The sequence below is a fragment of the Eriocheir sinensis genome, chromosome 32 (genome assembly GCF_024679095.1).
Source record: "Eriocheir sinensis breed Jianghai 21 chromosome 32, ASM2467909v1, whole genome shotgun sequence".
Classification (NCBI taxonomy): Eukaryota; Metazoa; Arthropoda; class Malacostraca; order Decapoda; family Varunidae; genus Eriocheir; species Eriocheir sinensis.
The window spans coordinates 16251954-16278703 of NC_066540.1; the positions used below are offsets into that span (position 1 = coordinate 16251954).

At 45.9% G+C, this 26750-nt stretch overlaps 1 protein-coding gene across 50 annotated transcripts; it reads left to right on the forward strand.

The window, feature by feature from the left end:
• Nucleotides 1-4893: 4893 nt before the first annotated feature.
• LOC127006277 (putative sodium-coupled neutral amino acid transporter 10) lies at nucleotides 4894-26636 on the forward strand. Of its 50 annotated transcripts, none has more exons than XM_050875977.1 (17): nucleotides 4894-5047; nucleotides 6058-6233; nucleotides 6840-6957; nucleotides 7390-7563; nucleotides 8105-8211; nucleotides 10497-10618; nucleotides 11137-11285; nucleotides 12432-12568; nucleotides 13267-13308; nucleotides 16993-17107; nucleotides 18275-18390; nucleotides 18651-18813; nucleotides 18912-19753; nucleotides 19808-19834; nucleotides 19916-21727; nucleotides 21855-21984; nucleotides 22108-26636. In XM_050875977.1, the coding sequence occupies exons 2-15, from the start codon at nucleotides 6147-6149 to the stop codon at nucleotides 20750-20752; spliced, it is 3036 nt and encodes a 1011-aa protein (XP_050731934.1). In that variant the 5' UTR covers nucleotides 4894-5047; nucleotides 6058-6146; the 3' UTR covers nucleotides 20753-21727; nucleotides 21855-21984; nucleotides 22108-26636. The 50 variants fall into 50 exon arrangements, with proteins under 50 accessions (XP_050731934.1, XP_050731917.1, XP_050731935.1 ...); XM_050875960.1 differs by having other exon boundaries at nucleotides 18912-19726; nucleotides 19781-19834; nucleotides 19871-21727; XM_050875978.1 differs by having other exon boundaries at nucleotides 18912-19726; nucleotides 19781-19834.
• The last annotated feature ends 114 nt before the right edge of the window (nucleotides 26637-26750 follow it).

The following is a 26750-nucleotide window of genomic DNA, read 5'->3' on the forward strand; positions in this document are numbered from 1 at the left end:
TGATTTTTCTATTAAAACCCTAAATATACCCCTATATATATATATATATATATATATATATATATATATATATATATATATATATATATATATATATATATATATATATATATATATATATATATATATATATATATGAAGACAAAGAAGGACAAGGATCTGGATCTCCAATTCTCTTGTGGTACCTGTCTTACTCTATGGCTGTGAGACATGGACACTAAATAGTGACCAGGAGAACCAGATTGATGCCTTTGGTATTAAATGTCTATGCAGAATCGTGGACTGTCGCTGGAATGACTGTGCCAAACTGGCGATTATTCCACGAGACTGGATTGACATAATTATATTACCTGCATAATCTGTTAACTCCAACTGTGGCTATTCGAGCATATGGCATTCTACTTCAAAGTTAATCCTGCTCACAGGGTGTTTCTGTAAGAGATAATCCTGAGTGGAGGCCAATGCAACGCCAACAGTACTTGTGGCTTGGGCAAGTTGATCATCCTGCCAGGATTTGCTTAGTTTGAGAAGGGGGCCTTCAGAATTATAGACTTGCCCAAGGGGCCCCTGGACTTGGCGTCGTGGCAAGGGGTGGGCGAATCACCCCCCACCATATGTATGTATACTAAATTATAGTATATGTTTACTATATACACCGATGATATGTATACTAAATTATAAAAAAAAGCAACTGTTTTGAAAGGTATGAATCTTCTTCTTCTTCATGTTATTTTCATTGATCCATTATAAAGGAACTCAGTGAGACATAGCTTTAAGGAAAATTAAAAGAAAAAAACAATACAATAAAAATATATACACACACACACACACACACACACACACACACACACACGTAAATGTCTTTCAGTAGTGTGTGGATGTAGTGCACTTGTCCAGTGTGTGAGTAACAGACTGTAGCCATGACCTTAGCTGGTCATTGTAATGCTTTGCCATTCAGCCATGAGAAAATGTTTCACTGCCACTCCTTAAAAAGTAAAAAATAAACTAGACATGTAGCAGTCATTGGAAATTGCATTTGTGGAAGCTTTATATCACAGTTTTAATGTATATACAAAAATGATCTTACAAGTTTGGTTTAAATGGATCTCACTAGTAATATAAAATATATTCTGCTTTCATGAGCAGTTTGTGAACATGATTATTGTTGTATTATGATACTGCCATTGTACACTATTGTGAATAATAGAGTTTGTATATTAAGTTTTCTTTCAGTAGTCAAAACAAGACTTTATGATTAAAGCATATTCAAAGTGTACAATATGCACTATTTCTAGTGCATATTGTACAGGCTTTAAGTATGAATAAATCATAACATTTTGTTTTGACCACTTATAGAAAGCAGAACTGAATCCAGTTGATTTTAGACTTGTTGCCTGTACTTGTGTGCATGGAGATACATTAACACCTCAGGGACTCTGGAAGTTAAAGTTACCATCATGTAACTCCATATACAATCCTTATTTGCTTATTTGCCTCTGTCACATAAGTATTATTATTAAATATCTCAAACTTATTTCAAAATTTACTTTAAAAGATGTAGTATCTCACCATGAAAGATTTGTGAAATGTTGGGATAGATCAACAATGTTTTTTTTTAACATCTCTGAACTTTGCATATGAGATTACTCTCCTCTGAAAATATCACATGGCTCAAAAAAAATATTATGTATACATAAAATATATACCATTTTTTTATGAGGCACAAATTTTGCATCATGTATCAATCATGTGCTGTGTACTGTATGACAGTGTACCTTTATTTACTGTAATGATAACTTCTTGTAAATACTGTATAGTATTTTGAAAACATTCTCAACTGTTTTATTTATTGATGTACTTTAAAGCACTGTCTCCACATATATATTCGGTCACGAAAGTTTTTAATTCAGTCATAACCATTAAAAATAAATTGTAATTTTTACATGGACTTTTATTTGAAATTAACATACTGTTCTGCCACATCCTAACAACAACAATAAAAAAACATCAACACCAAAAACAACAACACTAGCACCACTTCTGATTGATTGATTGATTGATGGATAGCTTATTATTGCAGGTAAACAACAAGGGAGATGGGAGGAACATGCCATCCCAACCCCCAGGCAGGACAGACTGTGATTATACAACTAGGAATACATGTGTTGGTAGCACCATGAAACTACCACTACTACCACCACCAATGACACACACACACACGAACACACACTAGCCCACCAACACCAGGATGAACCACACACCCTCAGGCGGGCAGGCGTCGTAAATAACACGGGGTAGTGAAACTCAACAGCTCAGAGCAGACATGGAGTAGACCCACGCGGCCATGCGATGGACGGACGGACACGGGGGGTGGGGGTAGGGATGCAAGGATTGATTGATTGATAGTTTATTGTTGCAAGTAAAACAACAAAGAGCAAGGTATGACACAAAGGCACTAATACAGCACGAGTCAAGCACTAGAGCACAGTACACTGGTCCTCAGAGACAAGCACACAAAATCTTCCATGAGAACGTTGAACAGGAAGAGGCAGAGGACCTGGGACCAGTTCTTTTCCTGGTGTATATAAATGACATCAACAATAACCTTGAGTCAACAGCCAGTTTGTTTGCGGACGATGCAAAAATATAGGGTAATGAAGGCCGAGGACGATGCAGAGGCTCTCCAACGTGATATGAAGCGCCTGGAGGTCACTGGAGGATTGGAGCGCCTGGAGGTCACTGGAGGATTGGAGCGCCTGGAGGTCACTGGGGGATTGGAGCGCCTGGAGGTCACTGGAGGATTGGAGGTCACTGGAGGATTGAAGCACCTGGAGGTCACTGGAGGATTGGAGCGCCTGGAGGTCACTGGAGGATTGGAGCGCCTGGAGGTCACTGGAGGATCGGAGCGCCTGGAGGCCACTGGAGGATTGGAGCGCCTGGAGGTCACTGGGGGATTGGAGCGCCTGGAGGTCACTGGGGGATTGGAGCGCCTGGAGGTCACTGGAGGATTGGAGCGCCTGGAGGTCACTGGAGGATTGGAGCTCCTGGAGGTCACTGGAGTATTGGAGCGCCTGGAGGTCACTGGAGGATTGGAGCGCCTGGAGGTCACTGGGGGATTGGAGCGCCTGGAGGTCACTGGAGGATTGGAGCGCCTGGAGGTCACTGGAGGATTGGAGCGCCTGGAGGTCACTGGAGGATTGGAGCGCCTGGAGGTCACTGGGGGATTGGAGCGCCTGGAGGTCACTGGAGGATTGGAGGTCACTGGAGGATTGAAGCACCTGGAGGTCACTGGAGGATTGGAGCGCCTGGAGGTCACTGGGGGATTGGAGAGCCTGGAGGTCACTGGAGGATTGGAGCGCCTGGAGGTCACTGGAGGATTGGAGCACTTGGACGCCACTGGAGGATTGGAGCGCCTGGAGGTCACTGGGGGATTGGAGCGCCTGGAGGTCACTGGAGGATTGGAGCGCCTGGAGGTCACTGGAGGATTGGAGCGCCTGGAGGTCACTGGAGGATTGGAGCGCCTGGAGGTCACTGGAGGATTGGAGCGCCTGGAGGTCACTGGAGGATTGGAGCGCCTGGAGGTCACTGGAGGATTGGAGCGCCTGGAGGTCACCATGCATGACCATTTATATAGGCCACAACAACCAGCTAATGGTCTACCAACTGAACGGCAGTAAGTTGGAGAAATCAACACAAGAAAAGGACCTCGGAGTAGTTGTGGCACACGATCTGAAGTCCTCAACCCATACAACAACGGTGGCTGCTAAGGCGAACAGCAGACTGGGCATTATTAAGAGGAATTTTAGCGTGCTCACCAAGGACATTTTGTAGCCACTGTACCTTTCTCTGGTCCGCCCCATAATGGACTATGGAGCCCACACTTTAGGAGAGGAGAAGGGAGACATGATCCAGACCTTCAAGCTCAATCCTGCATGGGTGTGAGGACTTCCCCTACACAAAATTCTTCCAGCTGAACAAGAACCATTTGCGGGGCCACTCCATGAAGCTGAGCAAACCAAACCACTGGCGCACCACAATGAAAGAGAAATGGTATACCCAAAAGAGTGTAGTAACCGCCCCATCAATAGCCACGTTTAAGACTAGGTACGAGAGGCACATAGGATTAGGACAGGTGGGTGACAGGTCTTAGAGGTGGGGATCATCACAAGAACACTTTTTAAATCCCTATTATCTTTTCATAGGTAAGCATTTATAGGTAAGATGTGGTCGAAGCGCTTCGAAACATGCCCCTGGAAATGGACTTGCCCTCCGCGGCCATGGAGAAACTCTCTCAGCCATGCAAGGAGTTTTTCCCCAATATAACGAGAGAGAGAGAGAGAAATTGATTGATTGATTGATAGTTTATTGTTGCAGGTAAACAACAAGGGAGAAGGGAGGAACTTGCCATCCCAAACCCCAGGCATGCAGGAGAGAGAGAGAGAGAGAGAGAGAGAAGTTATAGTAAGCACACATGTGACTTCTATTAATTATTATCCTATTTTGCATAATCCAGCACGTAATTCATTCCGCCACAAATGTTATAAGTCAGCAGGTGTTTGCATGGTGGCATATTAGTGGGAACCTTGACTTCGGCTTCATTTTAATTCAACATCACCCAAAACACGACTAATTACTAAACAAGGGAAACCAGTAATATAACACAGACACACATAAAGAACTCTAAACAGTAATTGTATATATATCCTCTTTCCATTACAAGGAAAAACCAAAAATTTAAATATAAGGAATTCAAACGCACTTTCATCCCTTTAGCTAAAAACACGCCAATTAGTCAGCATAAACAGGTGAATCTAGCTTAATAAAACGAGTGGTAATTAACATGGAGTGATTAAAAGGGTAATAAACTAATAATGATAATAATTGTACTTAACGAAGCCACGTGAACAAATCCGGACGAGGAGGCCAAGTGACGGACGGGCGGGTGGCTGCTCTCAAGTCCCTTCATATTTTTGCCATTTTCTCGGTTATTTCCACTTCCAGCCTCCTCTGCTTCACCTGGCAAACGGAAGACTAACCCGTGATTAAGGTGAGCGGGACAATCTGCCACTAAAACCCGTGAAATAGGAAAAAACACGTCAAAAGAGGACTTGTTTTGGTTCCACCCGCGCTGCCAACAGGAAAACATGGAATTGCGTGATTGTGTTTAAGTTTTGTGAGTTTGTCGTTTTTTTCCTCCTGTGGCGCCTCCTGGACCTGGCCGGGGTGAGGGCGGGTGCTGGGTGTTTCAGTGGCCCCAATTATCCATATGTGTCGTTAAAGGGATGTCTGTCCACGTGGAGACAAGCTCTTTATCACGTTTCTGACACTACCACGTCTGCATCCTCCCAGGCAGCTCATCATGTCTTCTTCTTCTTCTTCTTCTTCTTCTTCTTCTTCTTTTGAGCTGTTCTGCTTTTTATCCCTTCTTATGTCCTCCTTTTCAACACTTCTTATCACATCTACATCCTCCCAGGCAGCTCATCACCTCTTCTTCTTCTTCTTCTTTTGAGCTGTTCCGCTTTTTATCCCTTCTTATGTCCTCCTTTTCAACACTTCTTACCACGTCTGCATCCTCCCAGACACTTGCCTCCATATCCCCCCTTGGAAGACTCCTGTATGAAGACAAGGGGGTATTTGCATATAGTCATTTAGTGCCTCCAAAGAACCATATCGTCTCCTTCGTAAGCTAACCGCCTAAGTCAATATCTTTTACTTTACAGGAAATAGGAAAAGAACTGTCATTATCTCATTTGGCTTAAGATTTAGGCAGAAATGAAAAGGCAAATTCTCGAACACTCAAACCCTGAATGACGAAGGCAACTATACAGAAACAGACGTCACGTGTTTTGATGCAGACCAAAACCTGGAAATCACTGAAAAATTACGTAGGCGATTATTTTATGAGGGTGACGATATTTTGCCTCTGTACATAACCTGAGGAACTGAACCACTGCTATAACAAGACCCACTACTACTACTACTACTACTACTACTACTACTACTACTACTACTACTACTACTACTACTACTACTACTACTACTGTTCTCCCCCTGCAGATGTGGCGCTGAGTGACACAGCATCCGCCCTCAAGTAACGTCAGTGGTGGTGGTGGTGGTGGTAACAGCAGCAGCGTCGTCCAGGCACCATGGCGGGCAACACCAGGCATGTCGTTAATATGGCCAATTCCATCGTTGGCGTCTCCATACTCTCCATGCCCTACTGCTTCAAGGAGGTGTGTGTGTGTGTGTGTGTGTGTGTGTGTGTGTGTGTGTGTGTAATATTTCAGTAGTAGTATAAGTCTTTGAAATACGTATTAGAAGAAAGGAATCTAGAATTGTATGTGTGTGTGTGTGTGTGTGATATTTCAGTAGTAGTATAAGTCTTTGAAATACGTATTAGAAGAAAGGAATCTTGAATTGTGTGTGTGTGTGTGTATGTGTACATATGTGTATTTAAGAACCTAATCTGTTTACTTACACTTATAAGCCTACCCATATAGCTCGTGTTGATATATCATGCACCACCACAGTTCTTATGCGGCACTGAGTTAAAAAAGAGAGGAAGGGAAGGGAAGGAAAGGAAAGGAAAGGAAAGGAAAGGAAAGGAAAGGAAAGGGAAGGGAAGGACAGGGCTAGGCAGGGCAGGGCAGGGCAGGGGAGGGGAGGGGAGGAAAGGAAAGGAAAGGAAAGGAAAAGAAAAAATGTGAAGTCAAATCAATCACCATTACCACCACCAAAAAAAAAAAAAAAAAAAAAAAAAAAAAAAAAAAAGAAAGATGGAAAAAAAATCAAATAATGGCTCGGCGCACATTTACCCCGTCCCACGTCCGACCCCATAGGCTGGGCTGCTGCTGGGGGTGGTGATGGTGCTGGTGAGCGGCGTCATTACCAAGAAGACCTGCATGTTCCTGGTGCGGGCGGCGATCATGGCCAGACACCGCAGCTACGAGTTCTTGGGTGAGTGTGAGCGTTTGTGTGTATGTGCGTGGGTGTGGATGGTTCGGACGTGTAATTCACCACAACCTGATCATGTGTTGGACTCGTAATCACCAGCAGGTACCCTCCCGACATGAGCAAGTTAGGTTAGGTTAGGTGTGACTGTGTGTGTGTGTGTGTGTGTGTGTTATTTTTGTTATTTTTGTTAGTATTTTCTTCCTTCCTTCTCCCCCTGTTCCATTCCTTCCCCTCTTCTTCCTTCCTTTCTTTTTCTGTTCCTTTTCTTAACTTTCCTTCCTTTCTTCTTTTTGACCCTACCTTCCTTCCTTCCTTCCTTCACCCATTCATTCCTTCTTTCCTTCCTTTCCTAACCCAGTATAACCTCCCTTCCCTCACTCCCCCTACTATAACTCACCCATCCCCCCGTTCTCCTCCTTCCCCCCCCATACCCAGCGTTCCATGTGTTCGGCGTGCGCGGCAAGCTGGCGGTGGAGCTCTGTATGATCCTCTTCCTCATCGGGATCTGCATCTCCTTCCACGTGGTGATGGGGGACCTCGCGCCCGCCATCGCCGCCCGGCTCCTGCACGTCCCCAACACCCCCTCGCTCCGGGCCACCATGCTGCTAGGTGAGATGACGATGATGACGATGATGGTTATGACGATGATTGGTGTGGTTAGCGGTATATTTAGTGGTGATATTTTTTTTTTTTTATTATTATTTATTTTTTTTTTTTTTAATGAATGGTTTGACTTAGCATCTTTTTCCATTTCCCTTCCCTTCCCTTCCCTTCCGTTTCCTTTCCTTCACTTCCCTTCCCTTCTCTTCCCTTCCTTTCCCTTCCCTTCCCTTCTCTTCTCTTCTCCTCCCTTCCTTTTCCTTCCCTTCGCTTCCCTTCTCTTCCCTTTCCTTCCCTTCCCTTCGCTTCCCTTCCTTTCGCTTCCCTTTCCTTCCCTTCCCTTCCCTTCTCTTTCCTTCCTTTCCCTTTCCTTCGCTTCCTTTCCCTTCCCTTCCCTTTCTTTCCCTCTCTCTCTTTCCATTCCTCCTCCTTCCCTCCTATCTCCTCCCCCCATTCTTTCTTTCCTTTCATCAATCCTCCTCCTCCTCCCATTCTTTCTATCCTCAACCCTCAATCCCTCCTTTCTCCTCCATCACCCCCGCCCCCCCAGGCATAGCCATTCTGGTGGTGCTGCCGCTGTGCCTGCTGCGGAAGCTGGACAACCTGGCCTCCATGTCCGCCTTCTCCATCCTCTTCTACTTCTTCCTCATCACCGTGGTAAGTCAAGTCAGGGGTCTGGCGCTGTATGTAAGCTGACCCCAGCAAGGCGGTGCATTCTTGATATCAGTTATGGCAGACTGCTGTAACATTGTGAACAGTCATTTGGTACCCTGGTCACTTTGAAAACACTGGAGTCAAAAGAAAGAGAGATGCGTAATACAAGAAGAATGGGCTGGGAAAGAAAGGTTAGGTAAGGTTTAGGTAAGGTTTAGGTTAGGTTAGATTAGGTAAGGTTAGGTTAGGTAAGTTTAAGTTAGGTTAGGTCAGGTCAGGTCTCTCTTTTTCAGGCAGCATCACCTCTATCTCTCTCTAGACTCCTTGGTTAGGTTAGGTTAGGTTAGGTTTAGGTTTGGTAAGGTTAAGTTAGGTTAGGTTAGGTAAGGTTAGGTTAGGTAAGGTTTAGGTTAGGTTAGGTCAGGTCTCTCTTTTTCAGGCAACATCACCTCTATCTCTCTCTAGACTCCTTGGTTAGGTAAGGTTAGGTTAGGTCTCTTTTTTTCAGGCAACATCACCTCTCTGTATCTCTAGACTCCTTGGTTAGGTAAGGTTAGGTTAGATAAGGTTAAGTTAGGTTAGGTCAGGTCTCTCTTTTTCAGGCAGCATCACCTCTCTGTATCTCTAGACTCCTTGGTTAGGTTAAGTTAGGCTAGATAAGGTTAAGTTAGGTTAGGTCAGGTCTCTCTTTTTCAGGCAACATCACCTCTATCTCTCTCTAGACTCCTTGGTTAGGTTAGGTTAGGTTAGGTCTCTTTTTTCAGGCAACATCACCTCTATCTCTCTCTAGACTCCTTGGTTAGGTTAGGTTAGGTTAGGTCTCTTTTTTCAGGCAACATCACCTCTCTGTATCTCTCTCTAGACTCCTTGGTTAGGTTAGGTTAGGTCAGGTCTCTCTTTTTCAGGCAACATCACCTCTCTGTATCTCTCTCTAGACTCCTTGGTTAGGTTAGGTTAGGTCAGGTCTCTCTTTTTCAGCCAACATCACCTCTATCTCTCTCTAGACTCCTTGGTTAGGTTAGGTTAGGTTAGGTCTCTTTTTTCAGGCAACATCAACTCTTATCTCTCTAGACTCCTTGGTTAGGTTAGGTTAGGTCAGGTCTCTCTTTTTCAGGCAGCATCACCTCTATCTCTCTCTAGACTCCTTGGTTAGGTTAGGTTAGGTCAGGTCTCTCTTTTTCAGGCAGCATCACCTCTATCTCTCTCTAGACTCCTTGGTTAGGTTAGGTTAGGTTAGGTTAGGTTAGGTAAGGTTTAGGTTTGGTAAGGTTAAGTTAGGTTAGGTTAGGTTAGGTAAGGTTAAGTTAGGTTAGGTTAGGTCAGGTCTCTCTTTTTCAGGCAGCATCACCTCTCTGTATCTCTCTCTAGACTCCTTGGTTAGGTTAGGTTAGGTTAGGTCTCTCTTTTTCAGGCAGCATCACCTCTATCTCTCTCTAGACTCCTTGGTTAGGTAAGGTTAGGTTAGGTCTCTCTTTTTCAGGCAGCATCACCTCTATCTCTCTCTAGACTCCTTGGTTAGGTTAGGTTAGGTTAGGTCTCTTTTTCAGGCAGCATCACCTCTATCTCTCTCTAGACTCCTTGGTTAGGTTAGGTTAGGTAAGGTTTAGGTTTGGTAAGGTTAAGTTAGGTTAGGTTAGGTTAGGTCAGGTCTCTCTTTTTCAGGCAGCATCACCTCTCTGTATCTCTCTCTAGACTCCTTGGTTAGGTTAGGTTAGGTCAGGTCTCTTTTTCAGGCAGCATCACCTCTATCTCTCTCTAGACTCCTTGGTTAGGTTAGGTAAGGTTAGGTCTCTCTTTTTCAGGCAGCATCACCTCTATCTCTCTCTAGACTCCTTGGTTAGGTTAGGTTAGGTCAGGTCTCTTTTTCAGGCAGCATCACCTCTATCTCTCTCTAGACTCCTTGGTTAGGTTAGGTTAGGTCAGGTCTCTCTTTTTCAGGCAGCATCACCTCTATCTCTCTCTAGACTCCTTGGTTAGGTTAGGTTAGGTTAGGTCTCTCTTTTTCAGGCAGTATCACCTCTCTGTATCTCTAGACTCCTTGGTTAGGTTAGGGTAGGTCAGGTCTCTTTTTTTCAGGCAGCACCACCTCTATCTCTCTCTAGACTCCTTGGTTAGGTAAGGTTAGGTCAGGTCTCTTTTTTTCAGGCAGCATCACCTCTATCTCTCTCTAGACTCCTTGGTTAGGTTAGGTTAGGTCTCTTTTTCAGGCAGCATCACCTCTATCTCTCTCTAGACTCCTTGGCTAAATCACTAACATAACCTCCCCCTCTCACCCTCCTCCCCCATAGATCTTCTGGTACGCCTTCCCCCGCCTGGTGGACGGCTCATGGTTCCACCTGGCGCACCTGTGGCGGCCGGCGGGTGTCCTGCAAGTCCTGCCCATCTGTATGCTCGGCCTGTCCTGCCAGAGGTGAGCCATGACCTGACCTCACCTGACCAGATGGAACTTATTTTTGTTCTGCTTACTCTCCTACTTTTCCTTCTTTTTCCTCTCATCTTCCTTCTGCTTCTGCTTTTCCTTTGATTTCCTTCCTTTTCCTCCTTTCTAAATTTTTCACTTGTCTTTCCTTCCTTTCCCTCTTCTCCTTTTCCTTCTTTTTCCTCTCATCATCCTTCTGCTTCTCCTTTTCCTTTGATTTCCTTCTTTTCCTCCTTTCCATAATTTCCCACTTCTGTCTTTCCTTCCTTTCCCTCTTCTCCTTTTCCTTCTTTTTCCTCTTCCTTCCTCTCTCCTTCCCTCTGGTTCCCTCTGCCCTTCTTCTTACGTAAGTCGCTTTTTCACCCATCTGTCTATACCTGTCCATCCATTTTAGTCATCAATCTACTTTACTATTCTCTTTATGCATCAATCTATTATCCACATCATCATCCTGTTTTTTTGCCTCTTCTTAAATACATCGTCCTCCCTCTCTCTCTCTCTCTCTCCAGCAATGTCTTCGAGATCTACGATTCTGTGCCTGACCCTGATGTCCCAAAAATGCGCGCTGTGGTCAACAACGCACTCAACCTCTGCTGTGCCCTCTACATCGCCGTGGGCTTCTTCGGATACATCGCCTTCGTGGACCAGGATATTGCAGGTGTGTGTGTGTGTGTGTGTGTGTGTATTTACCTAGTTTTAGTTTTACAGGGCCTGGGCTCTACGCTCGTGTGGTCCCGTCTCCGTATCTGCATTTATCCAACTTTTCTTTGAAGCTTTGCACACTCCTCTCCGATACTACATTCTCTCTTAGTCTGTTCCAAACCTCTATATTTCTTTGCAGGAAGCTATATTTCTTTGTGTTTCTCAAGCATCTTCCCTTCCTCAATATTTTACTATGTCCTCTTGTGTTCCTAGTGGTGGAGTGTTTCCCATGTGGTATTGGTATGTTGGATATCCCCTCCCAAGCTGCAGGACTTGACATTTTTCTTCATTGAATTGTAGCAGACATTTTTTGTTCCACTCCTGTAGCTTGGTGAGGTCTTCTGCTAGGAAATCTGCAGTCAGGGGGCTAAAGATATCTTCCATCAAGGGATGTTTGATTATGTTAAAGAAAAATAACCCAAAGCATAAAAAATAGAACCTCATTCTTTAGGTCTAATAAAAAATTCTTTAGGTCTAATAAAAAAAAGGTCAGTTTCCCTCCATTGTTTATGCATGACGTCACTGCCACGGGAGTAGGGAACGATCGCCGCATTGGATAAGCCACTCGCCTCTTTTAACCCGGTAGCAGCGGGGATCATGTTTCTTAACGGTCCCCCCAAGCTAGAAAAATGAAAAAAAATCACCCCTCACACAAACCATTTCATAATATATATCAAAGCATTTGTGATCAGTTTATGTATCATCTATTTTTGGGGGGTTTATATCATGGCACAAATTTGGCCCGTCGCTGCTACATGGTAAAGCCACAAATTTGGCCCGTCGCAGCTACCGGGTTAAAGAGACTGCCACACACTACACACCCCACGCCGGGCGACTGTGACAGGAAAATGACGCAACTTTAGCCTTATGAATCATCCCCTCTAAGGTCGCCTCTCCCTTAGCTTGCCTCACCAAATGATGCGGCAAGAATTCAGCCATCAGGAGCTGCCAAAAACTCTATACCGCCCGATTTGGTTTGGTCGCCCCGTTTACACTACACGCCTCATGTGTGAACTTGGGCAACGAAATGTTTAAAAATACTCACCCCTGACCCATAACTCATCCCTTCTCTCTCTCTCTCTCTCTCCCTCTCTCTCGGCAGGTAACCTCATCATGAACTTCCCGGCCAGCCCGCTCACGGAGGGCATCAAGCTGTTCTTCACTGTCTCCCTCGCCATCAGCTTCCCCCTCATGATCTTCCCCTGCCGCACCTCCATTCACTCCCTGGTCTATCGTAGGGTGAGTATGTGTGTGTGTGTGTGTGGGGAGGGGAGGGGATTGTAAATGTGTGTGTGTGTGTGTGTGTGAATGTTACTTGTATAAAGCTCCTCTAAGTCCCTGTTTATTGTTTGTTTTGTGGGTAGTTCTATCTGTGGGTGAATGAATGTTTGTGTGTGTGTATCTGTGGGTGAACGAATGTGTGTGTGTGTGTATGTGTGTGTTAATAATTATACATACATTTTTAATATGCATGTTTTTTTTTTTTTTTTTTTTTTTTTTTTTTAAGTAATTTCTATGAAGACAGTGACTCCTATATGGTTACTGTGTGAACCTGGTGTGTACATATTTCAAGGTACACACACACACACACACACACACTTTAAATTTTTATATTCCTGTAGGCTTTTTTTTTTTTTTTTTTTGGGTGTAATATAATTAGCTTTTTTTTATTTTTTAACTGTGTGTGTGTGTGTGTGTGTGTGTGTGTGTGTGTGTGTGTGTATGTATATATGTATGTGTGTGTGAAATGAAAATGAAAATACTAACACTCATAAACATTCATTCAGCTGTAAAAAAAAAAATGACGCACACAAAGACACACACGCACACACACACACACAAAAAAAAAATCAAAACACACATACACACACACACACGCATGAACACACTTTCCGTTGAGTTCCGCCGCCGTTGGTTTGTCTATGTTTCCACCGCAGATCGAAGGTGTTGGGGTTGGGTGTGGCGACCTGTCCTCGGAGGTAAACATCAGGTTGCTGTGATTGCTTGATGATGCCTTGTGTTGGGGGGGAGGGAGGAGGGGGGGGATATTTCTCTTTCTCTCTCTCTCTCTCTCTCTCTCTCTCTCTCTCTCTCTCTCCTCATTTAATGGTCAATGTTTTTCTTAGTTTCTCCTCTTCCTTCTTTTCATTATTTTCTCTTATTTCTTCTTTTAAATGTCCACCTTTTTCCTTCTTCTTTCTCTTAATTTTTTCACTTTTTCATTCATTTCCGCTTTTTTTTTCTCCCCCTCTTCGTTTCTTATTAAAAGCTCACCTCCTCCTCCTCCTCCTCCTCCAATTTCCCTTTTTGTCCCATTATATAATTTCTTGTGTTGGTTTGATTGAAATTAAGGGATATCAATCGATTCTTCCTTCACTAATATTTTTTCTTTTCCTTCCTTTTTCTATCCCTCCTCCTCCTCCTCCTCCTCTGCTACCGCACTTTGCAGACTTTCACTCAAGCTTCATGCAGTGATTCAAGCTTTGGTTTGACTGCACACACACACACACACACACACACTCCCACACATACACACACCAATGCACACACACACACACACACACACACATGTTCTCGCTTACAAATGAAATGCGATTATGATTATGTTTTGATAGCTTTGTTTTCCAGTGTGTTTGTGCATCTGTGTGTGTGTGTGTGTGTGTGTGTGTAACCTTCCTTTTCCAGTGCACATGTGAACTTCGATATGAAATTTTTCGTCACGGTTTTAGTTTCGTTTTTATTATTTATGTTATTATTATTTATGTTAGTGGCACTGTTACTTCTGTTAAACTGGGCACACACTATGATGCAGGGAAGGCAGGCACAGGGCTGGGCAGTTTGAACACGGAAACTCTCATTACAGCAAACTTTCAGAACGCCAAGGGAACGCTTACGTGTGCCAGACGCAGCGAGTAGCAGGCTTTTTTTTATTATTGTTTTCTTTTTTTGTGTGCCCTTGAGCTGCCTCCTTTGTTATAAAAAAAAAAAGGGGGTGGATTAGAGAATGTGGCATCTTTTTACCGTCTCTTTCGTACGCCTCTTTATACTCCGCAGTGCAGTGGTTGGCACCCCTGACTATGGATCTATTGCCTGGGTTAGAATCTCGGCTACCGTTGCCAGATTGTCGTACTCAGAGCATAGTATTTACTGGTTTCTGACGCCTAACTATTGCCAAGAATCATCAGGGTCTAACTCTTTTAACGATAACTATAAATGAGTTTCGTTATTGGAGCCCTGAAGAAAGACAGTAGTAAGTAGCGGGCTTTTTTTTTATATTTTTCTTTACGCCCTTGAACTGTCTCCTTACCTTTAAAAAAAAAAGAATATGACAATCTGGTAACTTTGATCTCACCCCAGGCAGTTGTTCATCCTTCCTTGTGGGGTGGTGGATGTATGGGTACCTGGGAAAGGAAACCGTGGAAACTGTCACGCTGGCCCTTTGTCGGGTTAAGGGTTCTCTCCCACCACAGGCTCAAAAGGCCGACAGGAAGATGAGCAAAGCCGCCACACACCCATACCGTATGCTCCCAAGTTGACCTTTTTTAAATCCTCTCTTTTCATACCTTCTGACCTGACCTGTGCTCTCTCAAGGCAAGACTGTTTATAAGCTCCTCTCGTGTGTTGTATATTACCTAACACTTTCAATACAGCACAGTGTTTCTATAAGTTCCTGAGTGCTGTGTGGAGGAGGGTGTGTTGCAAGGGGTGTCTGTGTTGTGTTGTGTTGTGGGTGAACACACGACAACACACACGCGAAGAAGGCCTTGATGTGACCTCTTGTATCTGTTCTTGTGTGTGTGTGTGTGTGTGTGTGTTCTTGCTTGCTATAATGCCTGAGGGGGGGTGGGGAGGGGGGGAAGGGGGTTTAAATCTCTCTATCTCTGTCTGATTTTCTTTCACTTTTTCCTTTCTCTTAATTCTGTTGATTTTTTCCTTTTTTTGTCTTTTCATCCTGTCTTATTTTTTGTTTTTTTTCTTTATTTTTTCTTTGTTTTCCTGTTGTTTTGTTTTATTAGTTAGCTTTATCCTATTCCTCCTCCTCCTCTTTCTCCCCTTCCTCTTCCTCCTCCTCCTACTCTTTCTCCCCTTCCTCCTCCTCCTCCTCCTCCTCCTCTCTCTACTTCTCATTTTCTCCTTGTCTTCTCTTTCGTTAATTATCCTCCTCCTCTTCTTTCTTTTCCTTTTCTTCTTGTTCATTAATCTCGTCCTTCCCTTTCTCTCCCTCTTTCTCCTCCTTGTTTAATTTCCTTATTGTTTTCCTACTCTTTAATTCCTGTCCTTTCTATAGTCTGTTAAATTTCATTCCGTCTATCAACCAACAAGGCGGGAATTTTGATGGATGTGGCGGCACCTGCACATTTCTTGTTCGTAAATGCGGTAAAATTAACGTTGCCAGACTATCATACTCAGACCCTCATATTTACCGGTTTCTGAGCCGTAGCTATTGCCAAAACACACCATTAATTAACCATTTTAACGGCAACTATATATGAAGGCAGTTATCGGGGTCGAGGATACAGTTTTTGGGTCGGATATCGGCAAACATATGAGGCTGAGTATGACAAGCTGGCAACGTTGGTGAAAATCAACTGTTGTGGTAGACATTCAAGATAATCTAAAATACAAACACTGGAAAAGACAAGCTTGTATCAGATAACATACTCACATCATGCTTGAACGATCCATGATTTCTCAGATTCATTGACTGATAACTCATTTCAGGTATATTAAAGTTATCTGGCCCTGCAAGTGCATATAAAGGGTATCTAAATAATTTACTGCATATAAATAATGATTAAGAAAAATAACATGAAATAGTAAATAATAACTGTTGAATGCAATGCTAGGCTATTTAGAATATTAGGCTACCCATGCTGGTTACATGCAACACATCAAAATTCCTGATGTATAGACACTTGCAGAGTCAGGTATCACTTTATGTACCGGAATGAGATGAAAATATGGGTATCTGAAAGGCTATGAATCGTTCGAGTATGATCAGACTATACTATTTGATATATAAATTGTTCTTTCGTGTGCTTGTATGGTAGATTATCGATGCAAATCAGCACGCTTGTGGTTCATATAAAAAGACGAGTGTTTTTTGTGTACAGAAACATTCAAATACATCACTGAAAATATAAAGTTGATCTTCACGCAATCGGGTGCTTCGTGGTGCAGTGGTTAGCACACTCGGCTCACAACCAAGAGAGCCCGGGTTCGATTCCTGGGCGGAGTGGAAAAATTTGGGCAGTGAATAGGTACCAGGTATTAATCGGGGGTTGTGTCCCGTCTCCTGGGATCTGTTCCCTTCTATAATTCCTTCCCGTTCTGTTTCTCTCCGGCATATGACCACAGATGTTGCGCCGACTAAACAAAACTTTCCAACTTTCTTCACTCAATCACAAACTTACAATGTGCAGGTGCCACATCTACGTTCGTGAGCGGACGGACGGAATGAAACGGACTATAGTTCCCTTTCTTCCTCCTCTTTTTCATTCCTTCTTTACATCTGGTTTCATGTTTTCCGCTGATTATCTTCTCCTCCGCCTCCTCCTCCTCCACCACCAACATACCCCTACCATCACCCTCTTCCACCACCACCCCTCCCCTCACACCACTAATAATTAACCCCCATCACCTCCTCCTCCTCCTCTCGGCAGAACGCGCAAGGCTTCGACCTGGTGGGGAACTACATGCCGGAAGCGAGGTTCAAGGCGATTACCGTGGGCATCCTCACCGTCAGCGTGGTGGTCGGGATTCTGGTGCCTAATATTGGTGAGTAGTGGTTTAGTCCATTCCCTGCTGCTATGTCCCTCTTAACCCATTGGCTGCAGATTTCCTACCAGAAGACATCACCAAGCTACAGGAATGGAGCAAAAAGTGGCTGCTACAATTTAATGAAGAGAAATGTAAAGTCCTGCACCTTCGGAGGGGAAATCCAGCATACCAATACCACATGGGGAGACAGTGGCTGAGTGGTTAGCGTGACGGCCCCGCGTTCAGGAGCTCCAGGAAGGACGCGGGTTCAAATCCTGGCCGCCGCACAGCTGAGGTTTTTCAGTCATCGCTGAGTGGCCTAAGACTACCCACATACTGCCCTGAAGACCACCCATCAATCTGGGCTCTAGATAACCTCTCCAAATAGAGACTCAAAGATGAGTTCCGGGGGCAGGATGAGCCAACGCAAAATGGCACCACTATAAACAATTGCCTGTGCCAGAACGGGCTTGGCCGACCATCAGGCCCCACCGGGAAGAAGTGTATTTTTCAACGACTTGCGTTATGGGGGATCACCCGAGAAAAACTTTTGTGGTTCTGAGGGGTTAAGGATCCCTGGTTGAGTAAGTAAGGACACTGCTGGTTGGCTGTGGGTAGGGACGTGTCTGATTCAACTCTTACCTCACCTCCCCTTCCACACCCTGCACACAGTAGCAGGCTTTTTTTTTCACATTTGTTACCTTTTTTTTATGCCCTTGAACTGACTCCTCTGCTGTTAAAAAAAAGAAAAAGTGTGAGGTGCCTTCCTTGCTGTAAAAAATATAAATAAATAAATAAATAATAGATGCACTATACATAAAATCTAATTTATATAAGCAAAACATGAACCTAACCTCACCTCACCTAACCTCACCTCACCTCACCTCACCTCACCTAACCTAACCTCACCTAACCTCACCTCACCTCACCTCACCTCACCTAACCTAACCTCACCTCACCTCACCTAACCTCACCTCACCTAACCTAACCTAACCTAACCTAACCTAACCTCACCTCACCTCACCTAACCTAACCTCACCTAACCTCACCTCACCTAACCTAACCTCACCTCACCTAACCTAACCTCACCTCACCTCACCTAACCTCACCTAACCCAACCTAACCTCACCTCAGACAACTTCCCTGAGCTAACTTCCTCTCCCCCCCCACACACCCCATGGACAGAGTTCGTGCTGGGCGTGCTGGGCTCCACCATGGGGGTCATCATCTCCCTGGTCTTGCCGTCCATCATGTTCATCAAGGTCAACTCCAAGGCGTCTGTCGAGAGGCTGGTAGCGCAGGTGTGTATATGGGTGGGGGTGGGGGCAGTGTGCGTGTCTGTGTGTGTGTATGTGGTAATGTTCGTGTTTTTTTTTATTTATATATTTTTATTTTATTTATTTATTTTTTTTATTTTTTATACACATTCAAATATATCACTGAAAATATAAAGTTGATCTTCAGGCAATCACGAACAAACGATGCGAAGGCGCCACATCTACATTAGTGGGTGGACAGATAGAATGAAATGGACTATACTACTACTACTATCCTTCCACAGGGCATAATGTTGATGGGCGTCTTACTCATTGTGACGGGAACCTACCTGAACCTGACCCACACCCCCCACGACACGGCCCTCTCAGCGGCAGACCAGCAGGTTGTGATGGCCGTGCCGCCCGCCCTACTCAACGATGGCCTGCGTGACCTGCCCCCGGAGAAAGGTTAGTGGGGGGGGAAGGGGGGGAGGGAGAAGGTGAGGGTAAGAGAGTGAGAGAGAGAGAGAGATAGAGAGAGACTAACATCCACCTTCCCCCTCCAGAGGGTGACATACCACTGCCCCGGCGTGATGAAGACGCCCGGGCCAAGGCTGGGGCTGGGGCCGGGGCCGGGGCGGAAGACTCTGACACGCGGCGGGAGCCTGTGGCCCCTGAGCCTCCGCCCTCAGAGGAGGAGGAAGAGGAGAAGAAAGAGGCAGCGGCAGCCAAGCAGGAGAGGAAGGAGTCAGTGAAGGAGGAGGGTGGCGGGGGCCAGGACCCCCAGGGTGACGCGCTGCACCCTGACGCCATCCAGAAGGAGGAGAAGGAGGCCCACCAGGAGGGGGGCGGGGGGGCGGGCCTGATGGAGGAGGAGCTGCTGCAGAAGATTGAGGACCAGCACCGGGAGCAGCAGAAGATCCTGGCCGAGCAGAAGCAGATCCTGCAGGAACTCAAGGACCAGAAGGCCCAGCAGGAGCAGGCCGCCGCTGCTGCTGCTGCTGCCGCTGTTGCTGCCGGCAACCCTGTACAGCCTGCTGCCGCGGCACCCCAGCCTGCCTGGGTGGCCGGTGCCCCCCCTGCTGCTGCTGTGCCCTTGGCAGGCCAGCAGGCTCCCAACGCTATGCCTGTGGCAGGCCAGCAGGCTGTCCCAGCTGTGCCCGCTGTAAATTATGCAGAACAGGTGGCTCCCCAGGCTGTCATACCTGCAGGCCAGGCAGTGCCTCTTGCACCTGCAGCCCAAGTGGTCCCCGCTGGTGTCCCTGCAGCTCAGGTGGCCCAGGCTGTTCCTGCAGGACAGGTGGTCCAGACTGTTCCTGCAGGTCAGGTGGTCCAGGCTGTTCCCGTTGCTCAGGTGGCCCAGGCTGTTCCCGTTGCTCAGGTGGCCCAGGCTGTTCCTGCTGCTCAGGTGGCCCAGGCTGTTCCTGCTGCTCAGGTGGCCCAGGCTGTTCCCGTTGCTCAGGTGGCCCAGGCTGTTCCCGTTGCTCAGGTGGCCCAGGCTGTTCCCGTTGCTCAGGTGGCCCAGGCTGTTCCCGTTGCTCAGGTGGCCCAGGCTGTTCCTGCTGCTCAGGTGGCCCAGGCTGGCCTCCCTGCTGCTCAGTTGCCACCCAATGCTGCCCAAGTGGCCCCTGTTGCAAATTATGCAGTCCTTCCTGCGGGACAAGGTTCCCCCGCCCTGCCCGCTGGACAGGGGGCTCCTGCAGCTCAAATGGCCCCTGCTGCCAGACAAGTGCCTACCGCCCAAGTATTGCCTGCTACAAGCCAGGTGGCTCCTGCTGTGGGTCAGATGGGTCCTGCTGTGCCTGCTGCCCTGGTGGGTCCCACTGTTGGCCAGGTAGTGCCCCCTGCTGCCCCCATGGCTCGCGCTGTGGGCCCCACACCCCCCGCTGCTGCCCCGCGTGTGTCTGCCGGGGCCCCAGCGGGTGGGCAGGTTCGGCCGGCCACCCCGAAGGCCCCAAAGGCCCCCAAGCAGTCTGCCCCAGTGGCCCTCAAGGCCCCAAAACAGTCTGCCCCAGTAGCCCCAAATGCCCCCAAACCGTCATCCCCGAAGCCCCGGTTGCCCCACTACCCATCAGCTGGCCTCCCCGCGGGGCAACAGCCTGCCAAAAAGGGCCCCGTGGGGTACCTGGAGAAGATGTCCTCCGCCGCCCCCAAGAAGCCCCGCAAACACGACGAGGAGCGGCGCAAGAGAGCTGCGGGGCCGGAGCCCGAGCTTGTGCTGGGGCTGGGGCCTGAGGGTGCTGACCTTCCCCCCGTGGACCTGGCTGCCGGAGGCTGGGGCGTGGTGGGGCAGAAGGAGGCTGCCTTTGAGACCAGACACTTGCTCTGGGGCAACCGACGGACCAAGAGGCGGCACCGGCGGGGCGGCCAGCGGGGCGGTGACGAGGAGTACTGGGACGAGACCTAGAGGGTGTGTGTGTGTGTGTGTGTGTGTGTGTGTGTGTGTAGCAGATTTTCTTGGTAATGGAACAGAGAGTAGGAAGAGGAGGAGGAGAAGAAAGAGAAAGAATGAAAACAGAAGAATAACAACAGATGGAAAGGAAAAACAGAGAGAGAGAGAGATTATCAATTGATTTATATTTTATCAAAGCGTGTGTGTGTATGTGTGTGCGCGTGAATGTAAGTATGTGTGTGTATTTATGTAGCCGTTGTATACAGGATTACTTAGTCTCGGCGTGCGTACGTGTGTGTGTGTGTGTGTGTGTGTGTGTGTGTGTGTGTGTGTGTGTGTGTGTGTGTGTGTGTGCCCAGATATTCCGTGCCTAGGAAAACGAATTCACTCTAGTTCTGCCAAGGCTGCGTCGGGCGTACACATCAGTTTTAGGTGTGTTCAGGGTTAGCTTAGTCTCGAGAGGACGGCTAGAATTAATCACATCATTAGTTAATCAGTCAATTTCCGTACAACAACAACTAGAACATTTAGGTCAATATTATAAGACATTTTCGCTTCTCACACCAGCTATTTCTAAAGGTCAAAAGGGGGTCACTCAAGTTCTAGTAAGTGTTTCTTCAGGTTCATGGTACAGAAGAAGGGTCAAACTACCGCCAGGGTCATAAAGCTACTCTTGGAAATGCCCACAACTCTTACGAAAGCCTTGTCAAATATACATTCTTGGGCAATGAAATGTCTTATAATGCAACCTTTAAGCTCCTACTGCTAGCTCTCTCTCCTCGCTCCATACTTAACCAGACAGACATACCCAAAACATTGAAGCCCCCTGTATCACAATTTCCGTACATCAACAACAATAGGTAGAACACTTAACCTCCAAATGCTAGCTAGCTCTCTCTCCTCGCTCCATACTTAACCAGACAGACTGAGAGACATACCCATAACACTTAAGCCCCCTGTATTACAATTTCCATACATCAACAACAATAGGTAGAACACTTAACCTCCAAATGCTAGCTAGCTCTCTCTCCTCGCTCCATACTTAACCAGACAGACTGAGAGACATACCCATAACACTAAACCCCCCTGTATTACAATTTCCATACATCAACAATAGATAGAACACTTAACCTCCAAATGCTAGCTAGCTCTCTCTCCTCGCTCCATACTTAACCAGACAGACTGAGAGACATACCCATAACACTAAAGTCCCCTGTATTACAATTTCCATACATCAACAACAATAGGTAGAACTCTTAACCTTCAAATGCTAGCTAGCTCTCTCCTCGCTCCATACTTAACCAGACAGACAGACACATACCCATAACCCTAAAGCCCCCTGTATTACAATTTCCATACATCAACAATAGATAGAACACTTAACCTCCAAATGCTAGCTAGCTCTCTCTCCTCACTCCATACTTAACTAGACAAACATACCCAAAACACTGAAGCCCCCTGTATTACAATTTCCATACATCAACAATAGGTAGAACACTTAACCTCCAAATGCTAGCTAGCTCTCTCCTCGCTCCATACTTAACCAGACAGACAGACACATACTCAGATACTACTTGAAGAATTACGGCGTTTTTATTTATTTTTTTATATATATATATTTTTTTTGGTCGTGATTCTTTGTGAGTCTTCCATCCGAGTGATCTTCCATACTTACCTTTAGATGTCTTTTTTTAACTCCTTCTTCTTCATGTTTTTGCTTTCTCCTTCCTCCTCCATTTTCTTCTTTCTTTATTCCTTTCATGGCTGGCTCTTCACTCCTTCCTTCCTTCCTTTCTTTTCCTCTCCCTCATTCCATCCCTCCCTTCCTTTTGCTTTCCTCTGCTTGTCTTTCCTTTTCCTTCACTCCCTTTCTTTCCTTCCTTCCTTCCTCTCTCCGTTTCTTCCCTTCCTTCCCTTCACTCCCTTCCTTCCTTCCTTCCTTTCTTTCACTCCCTTTTCTCCCTCCTGTCCCTGTTCCTCCTTCCTTTCTCTCTTTCCTCCTTCCAGTCCCTCCTCCCTTTCTTTCAGTCCCTTTCCTTCTTTCCTTCCTGTCCCTTCCTTTCTTCACTCCCTTGTCCCTCCTTCTCTTCCCTTCCTTCCTTCCTTCACTCCCTCTGGTCCCTCCCTTCCTTCCCCTCTCAGCAAACATAACAAAACCCAATATAATGTAATGTATTCTTAAGAGGTTTTTGCCATCGTAGAAGTAATAGACGTTACTAATTGCAATCCATATACTTACACTTTATATATATATACTTACTTATCCAAACAAACCCAGTCATAGTGTTAAGTGAGCCTGCATACTACTGTTCTGCACTTAAGGAATAGTGTGTGTGTGTGTGTGTGTGTGTGTGTGTGTGTGTGTGTGAAACAAGGCACAAACTACACAAGAGAAGAGAACTGATTCCACGGTGTTGCATTTACGCACTTTTCTTTTTCTTCTTTATTTTCTCTCTAGGCACTATCACTACTATCACATCCAGTCTCTATTGTAAGTAACGCAGATGTACAATTATTATATTTACTGATTTGCTGGTGTGTGTGTGTGTGTGTGTGTGTGTGTGTGTATTTATTCAGGTGCATTTGCCAGTTCTTATGTATGTGTGTGCGTTATGCAAGGAGAACTATACCGAGTGTGTGTGTGCGAGCCGAACAGTGTCACGCACGGAAAATTATACCCCTCGTGTGATTGGTAGGTAACTTCCGTGTGTGAGTGTGTATGCGCGTTATGCAAGGAGAATTATACCGAGTGTGTGTGTGTGAGTGCCGAGCAGTGTCACGTGCGGAAAATTCTACCCCTCGTGTGATTGGTAGGTAACTTTCCACGCGTAACACACATGCCATTACGAGGGGAGGCGACGAGGTTGTGTTGAAAGAAAGAAAGGAAGAGAGGAAGAAACTAGGAGAGGGACAGATGAAGAAGGTATTAGAGGAAGAAGTGATGGATATAGATGTGTAAGAGAGAAGAAAAGATTGTGTTGAAAGAAAGAAAGGAAGGGAGAAAGAAATAGGAGTGGGACAGATGAAGAACATATAGAGGAAAAAGTGATGGATATTGATGTGCAAGAGAGAAGAAAAGATTGTGTTGTAAGAAAGAGAAAAAGAAAGAAATGGGATGAGAAGAGGAACAGATGTAGAGCGTATAGAAAGAAGACCAATGAATATAGATATGTAAGAAAGAAAAACAAAGAAATGGTGCGAGGAGTGAGATAGATCAAGAGTACATAGGAGGAAGTAGTGATGGATATAGATGCGTAAGAGAGAAGTTAGACTAGAAGAACAAAGTGGAGGTTGTTGAGCAGTTACCAGACTTAGAAGAGAAAGGAACCATCTGGGACTGATACAAGGGGACCAGTCAGACAGCCAGCCAGCCCTCCTTCCCCTCCTGAGAAACACAGACCAACACTTGAAGAGGAAGACTAGGAGATGAAAGTGGAGGTGGTTGAACAGTTACCAGACTTGGAAGAGAGAAAGGGACTGCCTGGGACTGATACAAGAGGACCAGTCAGACAGCCAGCCCTCCTTCCCCTCCTGAGAAACACAGACCAACACTTTACCCCTTGACTGCGGATTTCCTACCAGAAGACCTCACCAAGCTACAGGAGTGAAACAACAAGTGGCTGCTACAATTCAGTGAAGAAAATGTAAAGTCCTGCACCTTGGGAGGGGATATCCAGCATACCAGTACCACATGGGAAACACTCCACTATCCACCACAGAGGCAGAGAAAGACCTGGGAGTGTGTGTTACCAGGCTACCAGTGAAGGCCAAATCCAGCATACCAGTACCACATGGGAAACACTCCACTATCCACCACAGAGGCAGAGAAAGACCTGGGAGTGTATGTTACCAGGCTACCAGTGAAGGGGAAATCCATGCCAATCGCAGCGGACGGGTTAAAGATGAAGTAGAGGAACATGATGATGAAGATGAAGAAGCTCAGGACACAATAGCCGTACGAACATGATGACCTACATTGACGACACAGAAGAAAATGATGAAGATGACAACATGAAGGAAAATGAAATCAAGGTACGGAAAAAAAATCTCTAGCATTGCGGCATAGTGTAAAAAAACTGGCAAACACACTCTTAACGGAGGACGCTCAGAGCTGCTTCAACTTCAAGGGCAGACGTCTTAAGTGGTGGTGCCTGTCGGTCGCCCCCCAGCACAGTAGAGTCACAGGCAAAGGTTTCATAGTGGCGCCATCTCGCTTGACCCCTGCTGCCCTCCCTCTCACCCCCAGAGCTCCACTTAATCATCTTTAGTTTCACAAGAGTCCAGGTTCATAGGCGGTCTTCAGGGCAGCATGTGGGTCGTCTCAGGCCACTCGGCAATGACTGAGAGGCAGGAGTCCCAACGTTGCCAGATTGTCGTACTCAGCCGCTTATATTTCCCGACTTCCTACCACAAAACTGTCTTCTGGGCTCCAATAAAGAAACTCATTTATAGTTATCGTTAAAAGAGTTAGATCCTGATGTTTCGGCGGAATGGAAAAATTTGGGTGGGTTTTCCGATACTCCACGCCCCTGTCCACCCAGCAGTGAATGGGTACCAGGTATTAATCGGGGGTTGTGTCCCGTCTCCTGAGATCTGTTCCCTTCTATAATTCCTTCCCCTTCTGTCTCTCTCCGGCATATGACCACAGATGTTGCGCCGACTAAACGAAACTTTCCAACTTGTGTTTCTTCCCCTTCTGTCTCTCTCCGGCATATGACCACAGATGTTGCGCCGACTAAACAAAACTTTCCAACTTGTGTTTCTTCCCCTTCTGTCTCTCTCCGGCATATGACCACAGATGTTGCGCCAACTTAACGAAACTTTCCAACTTTTCCTGATGTTTCTTGGCAATAGTTAGGCGTCAGAAACAGGTAAATGCTATGCTCTGAGTACGATAATCTGGCAACCGTGGGATTTGAACCATTCACCCACGAACTCTCTGTCAGGAGGGAGCGACTTTCTTCCACCTGTACTTCTCCACATCTCCCTTCCTCCCCTTTTCTCCTCTTGTTGTCTCTCCTACAATTTTCTGCTCCATTCTCCAAAACATCTTCCTTTTCAGTTTCTTCCTCCTACCATCCCTTAGGGTGCGACCACACTGCACGCGTTTTGCTGGGAGGATAGAGGGTAGCGGGATGCCTAGTGGGTCAGAGGCAAGAACAAACACATGTTATCTAATAGGAGTAGCCATACAGGACGCGGGTAGCGGGTAATGCTGCCCCCCCCCTCGTCTTGAACCAGCTCTGAACGCCCTCCTCTATCTGCATTGCATCGAGGCTGAAAGTGTGCTATATATATTAACACATGCATTTCCTATAGTCAGGGTAGAAATGTTGTATATGGGTGTACATACTGAGGTGTTTGTACCAACTCCCCGCATCTTTATAAACTTAACGTGTATGTATATATATATAGATCTGGACCCCATGCTCGCTGTGTGCCCCCCAGACTCTATAAGTATGTGGATTATATGAGTGTGTGTGTGTGTTTAGGTATGATAAGCACACACACACAGCTTAAGTATTCCTGTGTGTGTGTGTGTGTGTGTGTGTGTGTGTGTGTGTTTTGGTATGATAAGCACACACACACAGTTTAAGTATTCCTGTGTGTGTGTGTGTGTGTGTGTGTGTGTTTTGGTATGATAAGCACACACACACAGTTTAAGTATTCCTGTGTGTGTGTGTGTGTGTGTGTGTGTTTTGGTATGATAAGCACACACACACAGTTTAAGTATTCCTGTGTGTGTGTGTGTGTGTGTGTGTTTTGGTATGATACGCATGCACATAAAGCTTAAATATACTGTAATATTATGTGTGTGTGTGTGTGTGTGTTAACCATAATTTCTGTGCATTTAATTAACCCCGGCTGATCTTGAGGTGAAATAAACGAAGGAGGAAACTACGCTTGTCTGATTCCTCCCACCATCAACTGCCTAAGCCTCCTCCGGTTGATGGCAGACACAAGAAACATACGTCAAGCTTCTGTGAACGGAGGGAATATTAAATTTGCATGT

What these genes read in the sequence shown, in the direction of transcription:
- LOC127006277 (XM_050875938.1), top strand. Translation starts at nt 6,147, where the DNA reads ATGGCGGGCAACACCAGGCATGTCGTTAATATGGCCAATTCCATCGTT. An exon ending in CGTGGACCAGGATATTGCAG is followed by an intron (nt 11,286 to 12,431) that starts GTGTGTGTGTGT and finishes CTCTCTCGGCAG; the next exon opens with GTAACCTCATCATGAACTTC. An exon ending in GATTCTGGTGCCTAATATTG is followed by an intron (nt 17,108 to 18,274) that starts GTGAGTAGTGGT and finishes CCCCATGGACAG; the next exon opens with AGTTCGTGCTGGGCGTGCTG.